The sequence below is a fragment of the Oncorhynchus tshawytscha genome, linkage group LG23 (assembly GCF_018296145.1).
Source record: "Oncorhynchus tshawytscha isolate Ot180627B linkage group LG23, Otsh_v2.0, whole genome shotgun sequence".
NCBI lineage: Eukaryota > Metazoa > Chordata > Actinopteri > Salmoniformes > Salmonidae > Oncorhynchus > Oncorhynchus tshawytscha.
The window spans coordinates 15,159,867-15,179,524 of NC_056451.1; the positions used below are offsets into that span (position 1 = coordinate 15,159,867).

At 42.7% G+C, this 19,658-nt stretch overlaps 1 protein-coding gene across 1 annotated transcript; it reads left to right on the forward strand.

Moving 5' to 3' along the window:
- The first annotated feature begins 4,807 nt into the window (after nt 1–4,807).
- thbs3a (thrombospondin 3a) lies at nt 4,808–19,658 on the forward strand. Its single transcript, XM_024385653.1, has 22 exons — nt 4,808–5,122; nt 6,553–6,756; nt 7,034–7,281; nt 7,651–7,753; nt 7,861–7,893; nt 8,007–8,089; nt 8,198–8,249; nt 8,348–8,496; nt 8,790–8,930; nt 9,045–9,119; nt 9,374–9,526; nt 9,884–10,102; nt 10,230–10,389; nt 10,576–10,694; nt 10,829–10,881; nt 11,437–11,618; nt 12,074–12,252; nt 12,509–12,557; nt 14,108–14,304; nt 15,790–15,962; nt 18,310–18,449; nt 18,565–19,658. The coding sequence occupies exons 1-22, from the start codon at nt 5,029–5,031 to the stop codon at nt 18,624–18,626; spliced, it is 2,868 nt and encodes a 955-aa protein (XP_024241421.1). The 5' UTR covers nt 4,808–5,028; the 3' UTR covers nt 18,627–19,658.

Genomic DNA, 19,658 nt, shown 5'->3' on the forward strand with positions numbered 1-19,658 from the left:
CAGACTCGACAGCCTTGGTTTCTCAAATGATTGCCTCGCCTGGTTCACCAACTACTTCTCTGATAGAGTTCAGTGTGTCAAATCGGAGGGTCTGCTGTCCGGACCTCTGGCAGTCTCTATGGGGGTGCCACAGGGTTCAATTCTTGGACCGACTCTCTTCTCTGTACACATCAATGAGGTCGCTCTTGCTGCTGGTGAGTCTCTGATCCACCTCTATGCAGACGACACCATTCTGTATACTTCTGGCCCTTCTTTGGACACTGTGTTAACAACCCTCCAGGCAAGCTTCAATGCCATACAACTCTCCTTCCGTGGCCTCCAATTGCTCTTTAATACAAGTAAAACTAAATGCATGCTCTTCAACCAATCGCTACCTGCACCTACCCGCCTGTCCAACATCACTACTCTGGACGGCTCTGACTTAGAATACGTGGACAACTACAAATACTTAGGTGTCTGGTTAGACACTGTAACACTGTAGACACTGTAAACTCTCCTTCCAGACCCATATCAAACATCTCCAATCCAAAGTTAAATCTAGAATTGGCTTCCTATTTCGCAACAAAGCATCCTTCAATCATGCTGCCAAACATACCCTTGTAAAACTGACCATCCTACCAATCCTCGACTTTGGCGATGTCATTTACAAAATAGCCTCCAATACCCTACTCAACAAATTGGATGCAGTCTATCACAGTGCAATCCGTTTTGTCACCAAAGCCCCATATACTACCCACCATTGCGACCTATACGCTCTCGTTGGCTGGCCCTCGCTTCATACTCGTCGCCAAACCCACTGGCTCCACGTCATCTACAAGACACTGCTAGGTAAAGTCCCCCCTTATCTCAGCTCGCTGGTCACCATAGCATCTCCCACCTGTAGCACACGCTCCAGCAGGTATATCTCTCTAGTCACCCCCAAAACCAATTCTTTCTTTGGCCGCCTCTCCTTCCAGTTCTCTGCTGCCAATGACTGGAACGAACTACAAAAATCTCTGAAACTGGAAACACTTATCTCCCTCACTAGCTTTAAGCACCAACTGTCAGAGCAGCTCACAGATTACTGCACCTGTACATAGCTCACCTATAATTTAGCCCAAACAACTACCTCTTTCCCTACTGTATTTAATTTATTTATTTTGCTCCTTTGCACCCCATTATTTTTATTTCTACTTTGCACATTCTTCCATTGCAAATCTACCATTCCAGTGTTTTACTTGCTATATTGTATTTACTTTGCCACCATGGCCTTTTTTTGCCTTTACCTCCCTTATCTCACCTCATTTGCTCACATCGTATATAGACTTGTTTATACTGTATTATTGACTGTATGTTTGTTTTACTCCATGTGTAACTCTGTGTCGTTGTATGTGTTGAACTGCTTTACTTTATCTTGGCCAGGTCGCAATTGTAAATGAGAACTTGTTCTCAACTTGCCTACCTGGTTAAATAAAGGTGAAATAAAAAAAAATAATAAATCAAACTCAGCGTCACAATGGTAGGGTGTTACATACGCCTCTTGGAGGAGGGAACGCAACACCCTGCTACATCTCAACTCCCCGTGGAGTGAAAAAAGTATGTGATTCTAGGTGCTAGGAAGGATGACAGAGGCAGAGAAAAATACAGTTTACAGGGAATGTATTTATTATTTATTATTCCTTAACACAGTAAAGTGGGGAAAAGGTAGCTGGGCTTGGGTCATTGATGAATCATTGTCTCAACACATCCTTTTGATGCTGTGAAAGGATCCGGGAACTCTAACGATTTGGGTGGATTTGGGTCTCCTTGTGAATGTATTTTGTTTCCAAAAGGTATCAAAATTGTCAACAAAGTTACACCCATTGAGCTGCAATAATCACGTAGCCAGTTGTGAAGTGAAATAATCGTGCTAAAGCATTCAATGCCACGATTCAGAGAGGGCACAGGGACAGATATGATGGCTATTTTATTAATGTCTAGCAGAGAGTCAATCAGCTCTTTAAAATCCAGTTTCAACCATTCAGAACAGCCCTTCATAATGTCATTAAACTCCACATGGACTACGATAGAATCCATTTCCATGTCCTGACGTAGTACATTCAGGAGCAGCTTAGTAATGTCATTTACTCAAGCTCCAGGATAGGACATTGTAGACTCAGGCTTGGCAGAGCCTACCCCCTGCACTTTATCTGCGAGCTGTTGGCTAGAGCGCACTGTGGGAAGACCAGAGTAGGCTATACACATTTGCTATTTAACGCAAAGGTTTTTGTGAAAAACTATTGAGAGTTGAAAATCTGATTGAACCACATTGAACTTTAGATTTAGCCTACAAATGAATATAACACCTCTATGGAAAGATGAGACTCATGAACAGGATGGTGTTCTCCGTTTTGCTCAACAACCCCTTGTCTGATAGTAGCCCATAAAAATAAATGGAAGTATGGAGGTAGTTTTGTGCCAAAAAGTTAAGGAGTGTCCAAAAAAACAAAAATATTTCCTGACCTTTCTTATATCTCCTAGATATAGGACAGACCATTCAAAACCTTATTCCTTATGATTTATTTTTTGACTGTCTTTTTTTTGCCATTTATGAATGTGTTATTCATTGCTTTCTATGGGCTATAGTAGTAAAGGCCAAATTCTATTTTATCAACAACAAAACATATACAGTTGAAGTCGGAAGTTTACATACACGTTAGCCAAATACATTTAAACTCAGTTTTTCACAATTCCTGACTTTTAGTAAAAAGTCACTCTCTTAGGTCAGTTAGGATCACCACTTCATTTTAAGAATGTGAAATGTCAGAATAATAGTAGAGAGAATGATTTATTTCAGCTTTATTTCTTTCATCACATTCCCAGTGTGTCAGAAGTTGACATACACTCAATTAGCATTTGGTAGCATTGCCTTTAAATTGTTTAACTTGGGTCAAATGTTTTGGGTAGCCTTCCACAAGCTTCCCACAATAAGTTGGGTGCATTTTGGCCCATTCCTCCTGACAGAGCTGGTGTAACTGAGTCAGGTTTGTAGGCCTCCTTGCTTGCACACGCTTTTTCAGTTCTGACCACAATTTTTCTATGGGATTGAGGTCAGGGCTTTGTGATGGCCACTACAATACCTTGACTTGGTTGTCCTTAATCCATTTTGCCACAACTTTGGAAGTATGCTTGGGGTCGTTGTCCATTTAGAAGACTCATTTGCGACCAAGCTTTAACCTCCTGACTGATGTCTTGAGCTGTTGCATCAATATATCCACATAATTCCCCCCCCCCCTCATGATGCCATCTATTTTGTGAAGTGCACCTGTCCCTCCTGCAGCAAAGCACCCCCACAAAATCATGCTGCCACCCCCGTGCTTCACGGTTGGGATGGTGATCTTCGGTTTGCAAGCATCCCCCCTTTTCCTCCAAACATCACAATGGTCATTATGGTCAAACAGTTCTATTTTTGTTTCATCAGACCAGAGGACATTTCTCCAAAAAGTACGATCTTTGTCCCCATGTGCAGTTGCAAACCGTAATCTGGCTTTTTTTATGGCGGTTTTGGAGCAGTGGTTTCTTCCTTGCTGAGCGGCCTTTCAGGTTATGTCGATATAGGACTCGTTTTACTGTGGATATAGATACTTTTGTACCTGTTTCCTCCAGCATCTTCACAAGGTCCTTTGCTGTTGTTCTGGGATTGATTTGCACTTTTCGCACCAAAGTACGTTCATCTCTAGGAGACAGAACGTGTCTCCTTCCTGAGCGGTTTATACTTGCGTACTATTGTTTGTACAGATGAACGTGGTACCTTCAGGCTTGAACCAGACTTGTGGAGGTCTACAATTTTTTTCTGAGATCTTGGCTGATTTCTTTGGATTTTCCCATGATGTCAAGCAAAGAGGGACTGAGTTTGAAGGTAGGCCTTGAAATACATCCACAGGTACACCTCCAATGGACTCAAATGATGTCAATTAGCCTATCAGAATCTTCTAAAGCCATGACATAATTTTCTGGAATTTTCCAAGCTGTTTAAAGGCACAGTCAACTTAATGTATGTAAACTTCTGACCCACTGGAATTGTGATACAGTGAATTGTAAGTGAAATAATCTGTCTGTAAACAATGGTTGGAAAAATGACTTGTGTCATGCACAAAGTAGATGTCCTAACCGACTTGCCAAAACTATAGTTTGCTAACAAGAAATTTGGGGAGTGGTTGAAAAACGAGTTTTAATGATGCCAACCTAATTGTATGTAAATTTCCGACATCAACTGTATATATACATATATTTGATAGCCATTCCTAAAGGTGTCCTAAAATGTAAAATCTAATAGCTAAATGATCCATGGTATTACCATCTTAAAACAATTCCAAATGTTAGTTTAGTAGACCTTAATATCATGGAAACACATGTGAACCATTTTATGACATCCTGTTTGTTTTTCTGTTTTGTTCTTCTTTCCTTACCCTCTTTTATCTTCCTGCCCAGGGAGGATAGTCTGATCTGTTTGAAGTACATAGCCTACTTAAGGCTATAGGCCCCTCAAAATCAACTCTGGACCTCGAAGCCAGTTCTACCTGTGCTCTTTCATTGTTCCCTTCTAATCAGGGACTTATTTCGACTTGGGACACCAGGTGGGTGCAATTAATTATTAGGTACAACATACCTCATAGGGTAAGACTTGTACACCCGTGCTATAAATAACGTTATAGCAGATTAATTACTGTATAGACTACCGGCACAGCCTAGATTATGGCTGTATAACATGAGAATTGAGAAAGTTTGACACCCCGCACGCCTCAGGTTATAGCAGGCGAATGAACTCCCTCGCTCACTGTCACATCCACTCTGCGCGAACGAGGTACTTGGCCGGAGCGCGCCTGTAGGAAGCCAGTCGACATTTGTAACGGCTCTTGAACCTACATTCTGCGGTCAACTCAACCTGCAGACTTATATTTTTCACTTTGAAATAAAGCTCCATTCATAAACATCAAAGTGGACTCTCGGCGGATGGTTATTTACTCCTGTTGACTTTCGTGTCAACTTTCCCGCACCGTTTCTTGGGACATGGGTGCGAGGCGCGATATGCCAACTTTTCTGGCTCTATCCACATTTCTATTCATTGCAACATGTGAGCCAATGGATAAGCAAGATATGCAAGGTAAAACAAATAATACTAACTCACTCATAGGAGTGCTTATTTTGTGAATCATCAAATTAAATTAGGTGGAAGTGTGTTTTCGAAATTAATTGATGCAGACAGTTTTTGGTCTGGGACTTCACTTTGTTCTGCCATAGACACACATAAACTCGAGATGGTTGTTATAACCCTGATAATATTAGTTAAAACTGTAGTTTTAGAAGTGTGTGCGAACCCTATAACAATTTCCAAGTCGAGCGTAAAACACTCCACACACAGGGCGCAACGTTTTTCTTTCACCTTTATGGCTTGAAATGTGCTGTTTTATCTCTATAGGCTACTTTCTATCATCTGTTGTCTCATTCATCTTGGTTATGTTGGTCATGTTTCACTGCTGGTTAATTAGGTTATTTATTTTCCATTTCATACAGGAATAATATTTAATATTATTTCTAATTGATCATTCATATTTCCTCTCTCTTTTCATTCTTTTTTGAGATGACCAGTTTTTTCCTTCCCCATGTCATAACTGATATTCTCCTCCACTTGTATTCTTTATGACATATACAGGAACAGAGAACGTGCTAGGCCAACTATTTTCTGACTTCCTTGGCTGACTTTCCCCCTATTCCCCTCTTTCCCCCTTGAGTGCTCACAGCCTGTTTGTGGCAGAAATCCTGATCATTGCCAAACCTCATTGTCCAAACCAGTGTGTGAACGGGTGAGGAGGTGTCAGAAATAATAGCGAGAGAGAGAGAGAGAGAGACAGAGAGAGAGGAAGGGGAAAGCCTTCTTACTAAGAGCCAGAAAGCAGCCAGGAGTCCTGCTCCTTTTATTCCTCTCTCTTTTGTTTCCCCCTGGGTTTTAATATCCAGCAATGTGTCAGCATGGGCTTTGACTTTTGGCACTATGAAGTTCTCTGTGATAATGCTCAGGAATGCCACTGCTAAAATTGATGGAAGAAAATTAATTCTGTATTGGTGCATAGTCTAGGAAAGACAATAAATACAGAGATAAATTCATAGTCATGGGAAGTGAAATTAAATAGAAAAATATGTGTAAGAAAATAGTTTAAATGTACTATGTATTTGTACCTTCAATGTTATAACACTGTACTATCTGCCTATTAAACAAACATTTAAACTGTAGATGGGGATTTATTAGTGAAATTAAACAACTTGTAAAGCTTGTTTCTTAAGGAGTCTTCATAAGGGATGTGGTTATAATAAGAGTCAGATTTGCTATTTAAGTTAGATTTTGCTTCAGAGATGTCAGCTAGTCACTCAACAGGTGTCCTCATATACCTGGGCAAGGGTCAAAGGTGAAGCGTCATCATGGGACTGGATGAGAGCCTTTGATCAGGGAACATGGTAGATAGATACCCTCTCTCTTCATTATCTCTCTCTGTCATTCCCTCTTTCATTTTCTCTCTCTCCCCACCCCCTCTCCAGTCATTGACATGCTAACCCTGGACTCCAAGACCAGTGTGTCTGCGGTGGAGAAGGTGACAGGTGCCATGAGTGTGCTCAGTGACATCTACATCGTGTCCACATTCCGCCTGCCTCCCAAGATGGGAGGGGTGCTGCTGGGCCTCTACAGCAAAGAGGAGAACAAGAAGTACCTGGAGCTGGCCATCATGGGAAAGATCAATAAAGGTACTTCACTCTCACCCACTGATTAAACCAGAATGAACTATTTCCCAGTTTCTCTGTGACGGAGCGTACAACTAACTCCGTCTCAAACCACCTTTAGTATTTAAAAGTGTTCACATGAATATCAATCTGTCCATTAAGTTTCCCTTTTTCCACGCCCCTTTTTTTGTTTCTGTTTGACTTTTCTCTCCTTGTTCTTCTTTTGCTGTTATTAGTTACCTTTCCTTGTTCAGTAAATCCTTTTTTTATTTTTTATTCTCCGCGTTACCCTCTCTCATAGCTCTGGTGCGTTACGTGAGGGAGGATGGCAAAATTCACACAGTGAACCTCCAGAGCACAAACCTGGCTGATGGTCGCACACACTCCATTATTCTCCGGGTTGGAGGCCTGCGCAGAGACAACCTACACCTGGAGCTCTACGTCAATTGTCGATTGGCTGACTCCAGCCAGGGCCTCCCTCCATTGGTCCCTCTCTCTGCGGAGAAGGTGGAGATTCGTAATGGCTTCAAGGCCTACGCAAGGCTACAGGTGACAAGGAGCACTGAGTCTGACACTAAGTCTCAAGTAAATCCCATGCCCCTTTAGCTAAGGGCCAGGGCTTCATCTCAATAGCCCAACGTGGCTTTCTCTCCTCGTCTCCTATCCTCAGTCTGCACTTATTTGAAAACACAGGGTGAAGCAATATGGTGGATGCCTACTGGAAATTAGCTTTCACCTGTCAAGGTCTTTCACATCAGTGTAGATGAAGTGGAGTAGACGAGGAGTGGAGGCGACTTTTAATTGAGAGTTGGTCCTCTTTGACAACCTTTAACCATAGCAACAGCTGTCATTTAAAATCATATCATTAATAGCAGCTTCAACCACAGTATTGTGTGATCCAAGCTTCTCCTATTACAGGGCGCTGTGGAGTCCCTCAAAATGGCGCTAGGGGGCAGTGTGGCCAAAGCAGGTACCCTGGCAGACTGTCCATTCCAGGGGGATTCATCAGTTTACAATACAGGTGTGTCCAAAATCACTATATGACTTTCCAAGTCTGTTATGAAAGAAGTTAATCAGATGTGTATCTTGAACATGTTTCAACCTAAAGTCCTTTTCCTCTTCTTACAGTCGGTACGACTGCAGAAGTGAACTCCATTCTAGGTGAGTGTATCCAAATGTCTCTTTTGAAGTATACAGTGAAATCAATGTCTTATGGAAATGTGTGTTGGCTTTACTTGACAATGATTTGGCATTCTGTGGGTATTGTATGTCAGGAGACCACACAAAGGCTCTGATTGGTCAGCTGATCATCTTTAACCAGATCCTAGGAGAGCTGCGAGAGGACATCAGAGAGCAGGTGGGTTGTGTGTGTGTGGGTTTGTACAAGTGTATGCATGCAGCATGTGTGTGTGTCTGCATACTGTATGTGATTGTGCATTTTCACTGATGTCCTCTCCTTCTCCAGGTGAAGGAGATGTCCCTGATTAGGAACACCATTCTGGAGTGCCAAGTGTGTGGTGAGTGAACAGCCATGGGAAAACAAACAATATGTATGGAAAATTTGACCCATTCCTCAACAAAACAAAACCTAAACCAACGGTGTGTTGACCTCCAGGCTTCCACGACCCTCGTTCCCCCTGCTCCCCCAACCCCTGTTTTAAGGGTGTTTCCTGCATGGAGACCTTTGACTACCCAGGGTACCGCTGTGGTCCCTGCCCAGAGGGCATGATGGGCAACGGAACCCACTGCCAGGACATTGACGAGGTATAACACAATAACAGACAGGAAATGGAAATTAGCCTGGCCGGGTTTTAAATTGTGTTTTTTTACACTGCCTCAAGCTCACAGTTGAATGAAATGTGAATTGACAAGGCTTTTAGGGTGACAGCTGAGCTGTTGTCAAAATAGACAGAGTCACTTCAAGTACTGTACTCAGCACGGCTCTTATTTCAAAGAGCCCCTACTTTACCACTTATCTCTGTCTATTTCTCTCTCGTCTCCCCCACTCTCTCTGTTCTCTCTCTATTTCTATTCTCTGTCTCTCTAACTTGTCTCAGTGTTCCATAGCCCAGCCCTGCTACTCTCCAGGTGCGTGTATAAACACAGTGAAGGGTTTTAGCTGTGAGCTCTGCCCCCCTGGTCTCTGGGGCCCACCCCTCTTTGGGGTCGGACTGGAGTACGCCAAGTACCACAAGCAGGTACACACACACACACACACACACACACTATCACTTTTTTCCTTATTGACATAATCCATAATTCCCTATTGTCTTTTTTCTTCCTCACACACCTTGCTGTGGGTTTGTCTATAGGAGTGTGTAGACATCGATGAGTGTATTGAAGTTGCCAACGCCTGTGTGCCCCACTCCATGTGTACCAACACCATCGTAAGTAGAAACCCTTTTCCAATGTGAAGATGTTTATTACAATGTATGTACAGCGTCAAATCTTCACAAACGAGACATCGCCCTCTTGTGATCATATGAGGGTACTCTAGAGCCACTGTGTAGTAAAGCTGTTCTCTCTCCCCCCTTCCTTTCCTCCATCTCTCTTTCTCTCTCCACCCTCCTCCTCTCTCTCTCTCTCTCTCTCTCTCTCTCTCTCTCTCTCTCCCACCTCTCCTTCCATCTTTCTCTCCCAGGGCTCGTTCAGGTGTGGTGGCTGTAAGGTGGGTTACCTGGGGAACCAGACAGTGGGCTGCGTGCCCCGTAGGTCCTGTGCCACACTCAGCTTTAACCCTTGTGATGCTAACGCCCACTGCATTATAGAGAGGAACGGAGAGGTGTCCTGTGCGGTAAGCAACAGTGGTCTTCTACTATCTTTGCCCTCCTGGACAGGAAAAGAGGAGCCACACTGCACTATACTGCCAAACTCTAAATATTACTTTATAGATCTTGGCTGGGCAATTCCAGTCCTCAAGGGCCTGATTGGGGTCACACTTTTTCTCCATCCCTAGCAAACACAGCTGATTAATAAAATTGCATTCTAAACTGAAGATCATGATTAGTTGATTATTGGAGTCAGGTGTGTTAGCTGGAGCTGGGACAAAACTGTGACACCAATCAGGCCCTCAAGGACTGGAATTGCCCACCACTGTTATAGATGTATTGTAGGTTTGTTTTAAAATGCTCTCTTTTCTTCCATTCTCCAGTGCAACATTGGCTGGGCCGGTAACGGGAACACTTGTGGCACAGACACAGACATTGATGGATACCCAGACCGCTCTCTGCCCTGTATGGACAATGACAAGCACTGTAAACAGGACAACTGTGTTTACACACCCAACTCAGGCCAGGAGGACGCAGACAACGACGGCATCGGAGACCAGTGTGACGAGGATGCAGATGGGGACGGCATCAAGAATGTGGAGGTGTGTTTCCATCTCAGACCCTCTGTGGTAATTGTATCTGGGTGTATGTGTGTGATAATATAACTTGTATGATTGTAAGTCATTGTTTCTCATTTTTTCTCATGACCATAACTGTTATATTTTGCAGGATAACTGTCGACTAGAACCCAACAAAGATCAGCAGAACTCGGACACAGACTCTTTCGGTGACGCCTGTGACAACTGTCCCAATGTCCCTAACATTGACCAGAAGGATACGGACAGCAACGGGCAAGGAGACGCCTGTGACAATGACATAGATGGAGATGGTGTGTATTCACACAGACGCGTGCGCACACACTCACACTTTCACTCACACATAAACGGCAAGATGTCCGGGAGACCTTTTTGTGGGCCGCCGTTGAAGTTGGCATTACACTCATTGTTAACATAGCAAATCTAAGCAACTAGGTGATGGTCCTCATGTCTCCCCCCTGTCTCCCCCTGGTGTTCAGGTATCCCCAACGTGCTGGACAACTGCCCCAAGGTCCCCAACCCCATGCAGACAGACAGGGACGGAGATGGGGTAGGAGACGCCTGCGACAGCTGCCCTGAGATCAGTAACCCCATGCAGGTAAAATAACCTTCTCACCCCCCCAACTCCCAAAATGTGGATCTACAGAAGATATTCAGCCACTCTTGGCTGAAACAGGGGTTTAGGCTGCTCATTTGTCTTGTCTTTGGTTTATTCTGACCCTCTCCCCCTAGACGGACATTGACAATGACTTGGTGGGAGATGTGTGTGACACTGACCAGGACACGTGAGTCTCTGACTTCAACATGCACGCACACAAACACACACAAACTGCACTCACACTGCTACAGCTTTCACACAGTGCTACACCTGCTGTGCCTAACACACACATACATGCACCTGCTGCGCTCATATTCACAAAAAAACACACTCACTTTACACCTGCTGGGATCTACAAGTAGATACACACACCTGCTGGGATTTACAAGAAGACACACACACCTGCTGGGGCTTGTTTTTGTGCTGCAGTTGTTAGAACTTCCTGATGGTGTTTTTCTAGGTGATCAAAAAAACACAAACTATTTCGGTACAAACAAAATAAGCGAACATAACATGACTTGGGCCAGGATTCAATGCAAGGCGCGTTATAGGGCAGCGCACTATACCGGATTTTAAAAGGTCATTTACGATTGAGCCGACATGCGCAGCATTTACCATGAACGCTGTTTAAAATGCCTAAGGCGCATTGTCGGTTGTCTAGTGAACTGTGCTAGAGCACTCCTTGAATTAAATCCCATCCTAGGAGTTTAACTGGATTCCAATGTGTCTTTGTGTGTTCTAGGGATGGGGACGGTCACCAGGACTCCAGGGACAACTGCCCTGACCATCCCAACAGCTCCCAGCTGGACTCGGACAACGATGGCCTTGGGGACGACTGTGACGATGACGATGACAATGACAGGATCCCAGACATTCAAGACAACTGCAGACTTATCACCAACCCCAACCAGAAAGATTCTAACAGTAACCAACCGTTACTAAAACTTGAACAGTGAACTATCCCTTTAACAGTAACCAACCGTTATTAAAACTTGAACAGTGAACTATCCCTTTAACAGTAACCAACCGTTATTAAAACTTGAACAGTGAACTATCCCTTTAACAGTAACCAACCATTATTAAAACTTGAACAGTGAACTATCCCTTTAACAGTAACCAACCGTTATTAAAACTTGAACAGTGAACTATCCCTTTAACAGTAACCAACCGTTATTAAAACTTGAACAGTGAACTATCCCTTTAACAGTAACCAACCGTTATTAAAACTTGAACAGTGAACTATCCCTTTAACAGTAACCAACCGTTAAAGGGATAGTTCAATGTTCAAGTTTTAGCTTATTTTTTTTTACTTCTGCATCGCTACATGCTTGAAAAGTGCCCCTCTGTCTTACTATGGCCATCTCCCTCTCCTCTCCCAGGTAACGGGGTGGGCGACGTGTGTGAGAACGACTTTGACAACGATTCAGTCTGGGATCTGATTGATGTGTGCCCTGAGAGTTCAGAGGTCACCCTGACAGACTTCAGAGCCTATCAGACAGTCATTCTGGATCCAGAGGGCGATGCCCAGATCGATCCCAATTGGGTGGTGCTCAATCAGGTGACCCTTGACCGCCCTTTTTGGCTCAACACATGAACAACTTTGATTGTAGGCTGAAATATCCCTTTAAGGTTATCCTCCTACTCTGAAATCAGTTTACAAGGAGGACTATTATGGTTATTATAAATAGGCCTATGCTAGTGCATTAACTACAGACTAAAGCATGGTATATTGCATTGTGCATATTTGTCACGCTCTTATGTATGATTCATTGTGGATACGGATTCTGATATTAGCGAATCCTCTTTTATTGCAGGGCATGGAAATAGTTCAGACCATGAACAGTGATCCTGGTTTAGCTGTGGGTAAGTTGATGTTATGGGTTATGTTGTTTGTTACTTCTTGTCCTGGTCTTGCGATGTATTCTAAATATAATTACTCAAATTCTGGCCTATACAGTGATTTGAGCATAGCTGTGTATTGAAAAGGTCCTGGAAATAAATATATTCAGTACCAGTCAAAAGTTTGGACACACCTACTCATTCAAGGGCATTTTCAACTGGCTTCACCTGGAATGCTTTTCCAACAGTCTTGAAGGAGTTCCCACATATGCTGAGCACTTGTTGGCTGCTTTTCCTTCACTCTGCAGTCTAACTCATCCCAAACCATCTCAATTGGGTTTAGGTCGGGTGATTGTGGAGGCCAGGTCATCTGATGCAGCACTCCAACTCTCTCCTTCTTGGTAAAATAGCCCTTACAAAGCCTGGAGGTGTGTTGGGCCATTGTCCTGTTGAAAAACAAAGGATAGTCCCACCAAGCGCAAACCAGATGGGATGGCGTATCTCTGCAGAATGCTGTGTTAGCCATGCTGGTTAAGTGTGCCTTGAATTCTAAATAAATCACTGACAGTGTCACCAGCAAAGCACCCCCACACCATCACACCGTCACACATCCTCCTCCATGCTTCAAGGTGGGAACCACACATGCAGAGATTGTGGTTGGAACCAAACATCTCAAATTTGTACTCATCACACCAAAGGACAAATTTCCACCTGTCTAATGTCCACTGCTCATGTTTCTTGGCCCAAGCAAGTCTCTTCTTCTTATTGGTGCCCTTTAGTAGTGGTTTCTCTGCAGCAAATTGACCATGAAGGCCTGATTCACACAGTCTCCTCTGAACAGTTGATGTTGAGATGTTACTTGAACTCTGTGAAGCATTTATTTGGGATGCAATTTCTGAGGCTGGTAACTCTAATGAACTTATCCCCTGCAGCAGAGGTAATTCTGGGTCTTATTTTCCTGTGGAGGTCCTCATGAAAGATAAGTTTCATCATAGCGCTTGATGGTTTCTGCAACTGCACTTGAAGAAACTTTCAAAGTTCTTGAAAGTTTACGCATTGACTGACCTCCATGTCTTAAAGTAATGATGGACTGTCATTTCTCTTTGCTTATTTGAGCTGTTCTTGCCATAATATGGACTTGGTCTTTTACCAAATAGGGCTATCTTCTGTATACCACCACTACCTGATTGGCTCAAACACATTAAGAAGGAAAGAAATTCCACAAATGAACTTTTAACATGGCCCACCGGCTAATTGAAATGCATTCCAGGTGACTACCTCATGAAGCTGGTTGAGAGAATGCCAAGAGTGTGCAAAGCTGTCATTGAGGCAAAGGGTGGTTACTTTGAAGAATCTCAAATATAAAATATATTTTGATTTGTTTAACACGTTTTTGCTTACTACATGATTCCATGTGTTATTTCTTAGTTTTGATGTCTCCATTATTATTCTACAATGTAGAAAATAGTAAAAATAATGAATGAGTAGGTGTGTCCAAATGTTTGACTGGTACTGTATATTTTTAAATTCCAATAAACTGAATTGACCTGACTCAACGTAATGACCTCCCCCAGGCTACACAGCGTTCAACGGGGTGGACTTTGAGGGCACCTTCCACATCAACACGGTGACGGACGACGACTATGCAGGCTTCATCTTCGGCTACCAGGACTCCTCTTCCTTCTACGTGGTGATGTGGAAACAGACAGAGCAGACCTACTGGCAGTCGACACCCTTCAGGGCCATGGCCCAACCTGGCCTGCAGCTCAAAGTGAGTGATGGGACACAAACACAGCAGCCTATAGGTGGTGCTACTGATAAGAAACTTGGCTGAATCGGGACACTTCCTGAGAATCACCTTCAGATAGACTCTGCTGTTGGATATACACTACCGTTCAAAAGTGTGGGGTCACTTCGAAATGTCCTTGTTTTGAAAGGAAAGCAAATGTTTTGTCCAGTAAAATAACATCAAATTGATCAGAAATACAGTGTAGACATTGTTAATGTTGTAAATGACTATTGTAGCGGGAAACTGCAGTTTTTTAATGGAATATCTACATAGGTGTACAGAGGCCCATTATCAGCAACCATCACTCCTGTGTTCCAATGGCATGTTGTGTTAGCTAATCCAAGTTTATCATTTTAAAAGGCTACTTGATCATTAGAAAACCCTTTTACAATTATGTTAGCACAGCTAAAAACTGTTATACTGATTAAAGAAGCAATAAAACCTTGCCTTCTTTAGTCTAGTTGAGTATCTGGAGCATCAGCACTTGTGGGTTCGATTACAGGCTCAAAATGTCCAGAAACAAAGACCTTTCTTCTGAAACTCGTCAGTCTATTCTTGTTCTGAGAAATGAAGGCTCGAAGGCCAGCATCCCGGAGCAGCCACTTCACTGTTGACGTTGAGACTGGTGTTTTGTGGGTACTATTTAATGAAGCTGCCAGTTGAGTACTTGTGAGGCATCTATTTCTCAAACTAGGCACTTGTCCTCTTGCTCAGTTGTGCACTGGGGCCTCCCACTCCTCTTTCTATTCTGGTTAGAGCCAGCTTGCGCTGTTCTGTGAAGGGAGTAGTACACAGCGTTGTACGAGATCTTCAGTTTCTTGGCAATTTCTCACATGGAATAGCCTTAATTTCTCAGAACAGGAATAGACTGATGAGTTTCGGAAGAAAGGTCTTTGTTTCTGGACATTTTGAGCCTGTAATCGAACCCACAAATGCTGATGCTCCAGATACTCAACTGTGTAGAGAAGGCCAGTTTTATTGCTTCTTTAAACAGTACAACAGTTTTCAGCTGTGCTAACATAATTGTAAAGGGGTTTTCTAATGATCAATTAGCCTTTTAAAATGATAAACTTGGATTAGCTAACACAACATGCCATTGGAACACAGGAGTGATGGTTGCTGATAATGGGCCTATGTAGAAATTCCATAAAAAAATCTGCAGTTTCCAGCTACAATAGTCAGTTACAACATTAACAATGTCTAGACTGTATTTCTGATCAATTTTATGTTTTTTTTTATGGACAAAAAATGTGCTTTTATTTAAAAAACAAGGACATTTCGAAGTGACCCCACACTTTTGAAAGGTAGTATAAGTACAACAAAGCATGTTGTGGTAGAGAGACATTCTAAAAACCTTTGATAGTTATCCAGTGAAATATAATAATGGAAAAAGTAGCATCTGCTACAGGGTTCAGAATATGCAACAAACTCTCTCTCTCTCTGTCTCTCTCTCTTGTCTCCCTCCAGGCAGTGAAGTCCCGTACAGGGCCTGGTGAGTACCTGCGTAACGCCCTGTGGCACACAGGGGACACCAACGAGGAGGTGAAGCTGCTGTGGTCGGACCCACGGAATGTGGGCTGGAGAGACAAGACGTCTTACCGCTGGCAGCTCAGCCACAGGCCCCAGGTGGGCTACATCAGGTAGGCCACACCCCTCTTTCTCTCTTAGTTCTTTATTCTTTTTATTTGATTTTAATTTACTACTTTCTATTTCTATCAGATGTTCAGTAACTGTTTTATTGTCAATAGAATTTATGATCTGAAGTCATTTAGTACCTGATTAACTATGTATCAGAATTCCATTGTTTTTTACTTATTCGGGGACAGATGTGTTCAATGGCTTTGAACTTGAAGCTGAGTTCATCCTCACTGGACAGGACACTGTTGTGATACATGGCTATGTGTGACCACTGTTGACCACTAGAGGGAGTTTACACTGCCTTGGCTTGGATGATAAAAAAAGAAAAAGAAAGATGGCTGGTGGCAGTTTGGTGGACTGGGTGGCTATTCACCAATATATACTCCATATTTTTCCCTCCTAAACCTCTTTGTGACTTTTACAGAGAGACCGGGCCCCCTGGCCCTCTATTGTCCCCGTTGCCATGTCAACCAAATCCTTGGCAAGAATTTGCTGAGCCCCCGTTCATATGCAGATCCAGAGGAAACTACTGTAGAGTGGGGGGTCTGAGAGAGACAGAGAGTGCAAGAGAGAGAGAGAGAAGGGGGGGTGAGGGGGAGAAAGCGAGAGAGGGAGAGAGCAGGGAGAGTATCAAAGACAGAGAAAGAAACAGAAAGATAAACAAGTGTGAGGGAGTCTGACTAGAGGCACTGAGAGTAACATAGCAGAATAAGGAAAAATCTCAAGCAGATTGTCAAATTCTAAGAGTGAAAGAGAATATCTTGAATCAGATGTCATGTCCGAGGAACATATTTCTTATGCAAATAGTTTAAGAAACCAACTTTATTGGGTGGCATAAATACCACATTGTGCTCAACAAAGCATCAGCTAGACATTTTCAAAAGACACATTCATTTGAACCAATACCTGTGTTTGAGCATCTCTCAAAACCCTTACATTTCTGGCCCATTATCAGTAGCGATGCGTGGGTAAAATCACCGGGGAAGCCAAACCAGAACAAAAAGCCATTATATAACCTATGTGTTGTGATAATTGCTTTATTTGCTCTATAGCCTGTCTTGACACTGTGATATATATACAATAAGAAGACACAGTGGCAGAATAAATTCAACCACATATTTGTTTCATTACAAAACTGGAGAGCAACATCTGTCCGGTGACGTCCACAAAACATGTTGCATGTAACAAACAGTTACATGACCTACAGCATGTTCAAGCAAGGTAATGTTTATGGATTTAGAACCACGGAAAGTTTCCGCAAGTTGCAAAGAAAACAGGAGCTGCCTCCACTATTCCAGCACCATTTCAACATCATCTTATCAACTATGCTTAGTCTAATACAGTGACAACTAAAAGATACCAAAAACTATTTAGTCCAATCAACGTAAGCTAAATATGTGTGGCTGTCCATGTAACTGATTTCTCTGTGTGTGGGTGTGTGTATTTGTGTGTGTTTGCGTGCGTATAAGTAGAAAAACATGTTGACTCACCCTACTTGTAGAGAAACGCCAATTCCATCCTCCTCTTTCATGTTGCCTAAACGGCTTATGACTCTGTCATATAGTACACACTTTTTGTTGTCCTAGGCTACCTGATTAAAATTCTTGCTAGTTAGCCTAACTACCTTTCATGGGCAACGATGCCAGATGCCAGATCAGATGCTTTCTCTGATGAGATACATTCAGCCTGTTGCGAATTGAAGGAAATTTATGAAACACAGAGAGGCAAAAGATACATTATTTGATATATATTTTTTTGTTGTCAATTTTTTGGGGGAAGCCGAGCTTCCCTTGGCATCCATGACTACATGCCACTGCCCATTATTTTAAAAAAGTTGCCAGAGAAAAGGAGAGTTGGGGGTGGAGTTTGTGGAGGGGGAGGCACTCCAGTGGGGTGCAGTGAGGGGAGAGTGGAGAGAGAGAGACAGGTCTTTTTAGAGGCAGGGAGGCCCTATTCAGACCCAAACAGAGAGACACCTGCTTTGTATGCTGTGCAGAGGAGTCAATGGAGCACTGCAGCGATGCACTGCACTCACTCAGGCAGTGGCTGGGACAGGGGCTGGGCTTGCTCTCTTTCTCTGTTCATCCAAATCACCCATTTTGAGTTCTGTGGTTACTTGTCACTGGGTTTTAGTTTGGTGGCACTTCATTTGACTAATCTCTTATATGACCATATGCCAACTACTACAGCTACCCACAACAATCACATGTTATGGGTATGTGACAGTGGTATAAATAAAGACAGTGTGGATGACTTTCATTTTGATAATTACCAGAGGGAACATGGCTAGAAATGACAAGGGAATGTAAAAGTCCCCTGATTTGTGCATTGTCCCGCGCTCTGTGGCAGGGTGAAGTTATATGAGGGGACGGAGATTGTGGCTGACTCTGGCGTGGTGATTGACACTACCATGAGAGGCGGACGACTGGGGGTCTTCTGTTTCTCCCAAGAGAACATCATCTGGTCCAACCTGCGCTACCGCTGCAACGGTAAGCAGCGTTCTTCACATTGCTACTCACCACTAACGATACTTGTATTGAACAACATAATGCGAGTGAACTAATTTACTTGTATGTTCTGCTTCATGTATCTGTTGTTTATTAGACACTGTTCCAGACGACTTCAACCCATATCGCAAACAGGTCCTGCTGCACATCAAAGTGTGAGATGATTCGAGGATGTGTGAGTGCTGAGAAATGTAGATGAGTAACCTGTCCAGCACTGTCTATCTACACAAACTCACACACACATTCACACACACTCTTACTGCCTCTCAGTACAGACTTCCAACTGCTGTTCAAATGTGTGTGACTGTGTCTGCCATTGAGTGAAAGGGGAGGGGTTTCAGAGTTGTGGTAAAGGAGAAAGAAGAACCAATTTACAACATTGTTATTATACCAGACTGGAAAAGCAAAAAGGTACCAGAGACTTGGAAGAAAGTATACATGATAATTCATGTATGTAGAACTGTGTTACTTCTGGGTTTGAGTTGCTGTTCTTGACCTCAATTTCACTGTATGAACGGTGGTTGTGTGAATGACAGCGGTTAACTGTTGAGTTTAACTGTTGCGTTGGGTGTGAGTGCTGTTGTTGTTTTGTGTTTTTGTTTTTACAGCTATTATAGGAATACATGGATTCCATTTTGTTGTGTTTTAAGACCGAACAGTTAAAGGATGTGTTTTTGTTTTTACAGCTATTATAGGAATACATGGATTCCATTTTGTTGTGTTTTAAGACCGAACAGTTAAAGGATGTGTTTTTCCATCTCATATCTAACTGTAAAATAAAAAGCATAAGCTAACGTTACAGGGATGAGGGGAATTTGATAAATACTGTACATCCTCTGGATATGAAACTCCTGGTAACTCTGTCATGATCAGATAATGTCATCTCAGCAGCAAAATACAGATATGTCACAAGAGACTGTAGACTTGCAGTTATTTAGCCATATTACGTTCAGCCTTTAATAGTGGAATTATGTCCCTATTTTGAATAAACGTGGATCTCTGTGGATTCTAGTGTATACTTTCCTGGACATCTGAGTTTGTGCCCAGTAATTGAATATGAAATAAAGCCTTATTGGAAGTGTTTCTATGAATTAAGTCATCTTTAACTGATTAATTCAACAGAAGCATAAACAAAGAGCAAAACAATGTTTGTCCACAAAAAAGAATAAACAATTGAATTTCTTAAAAATA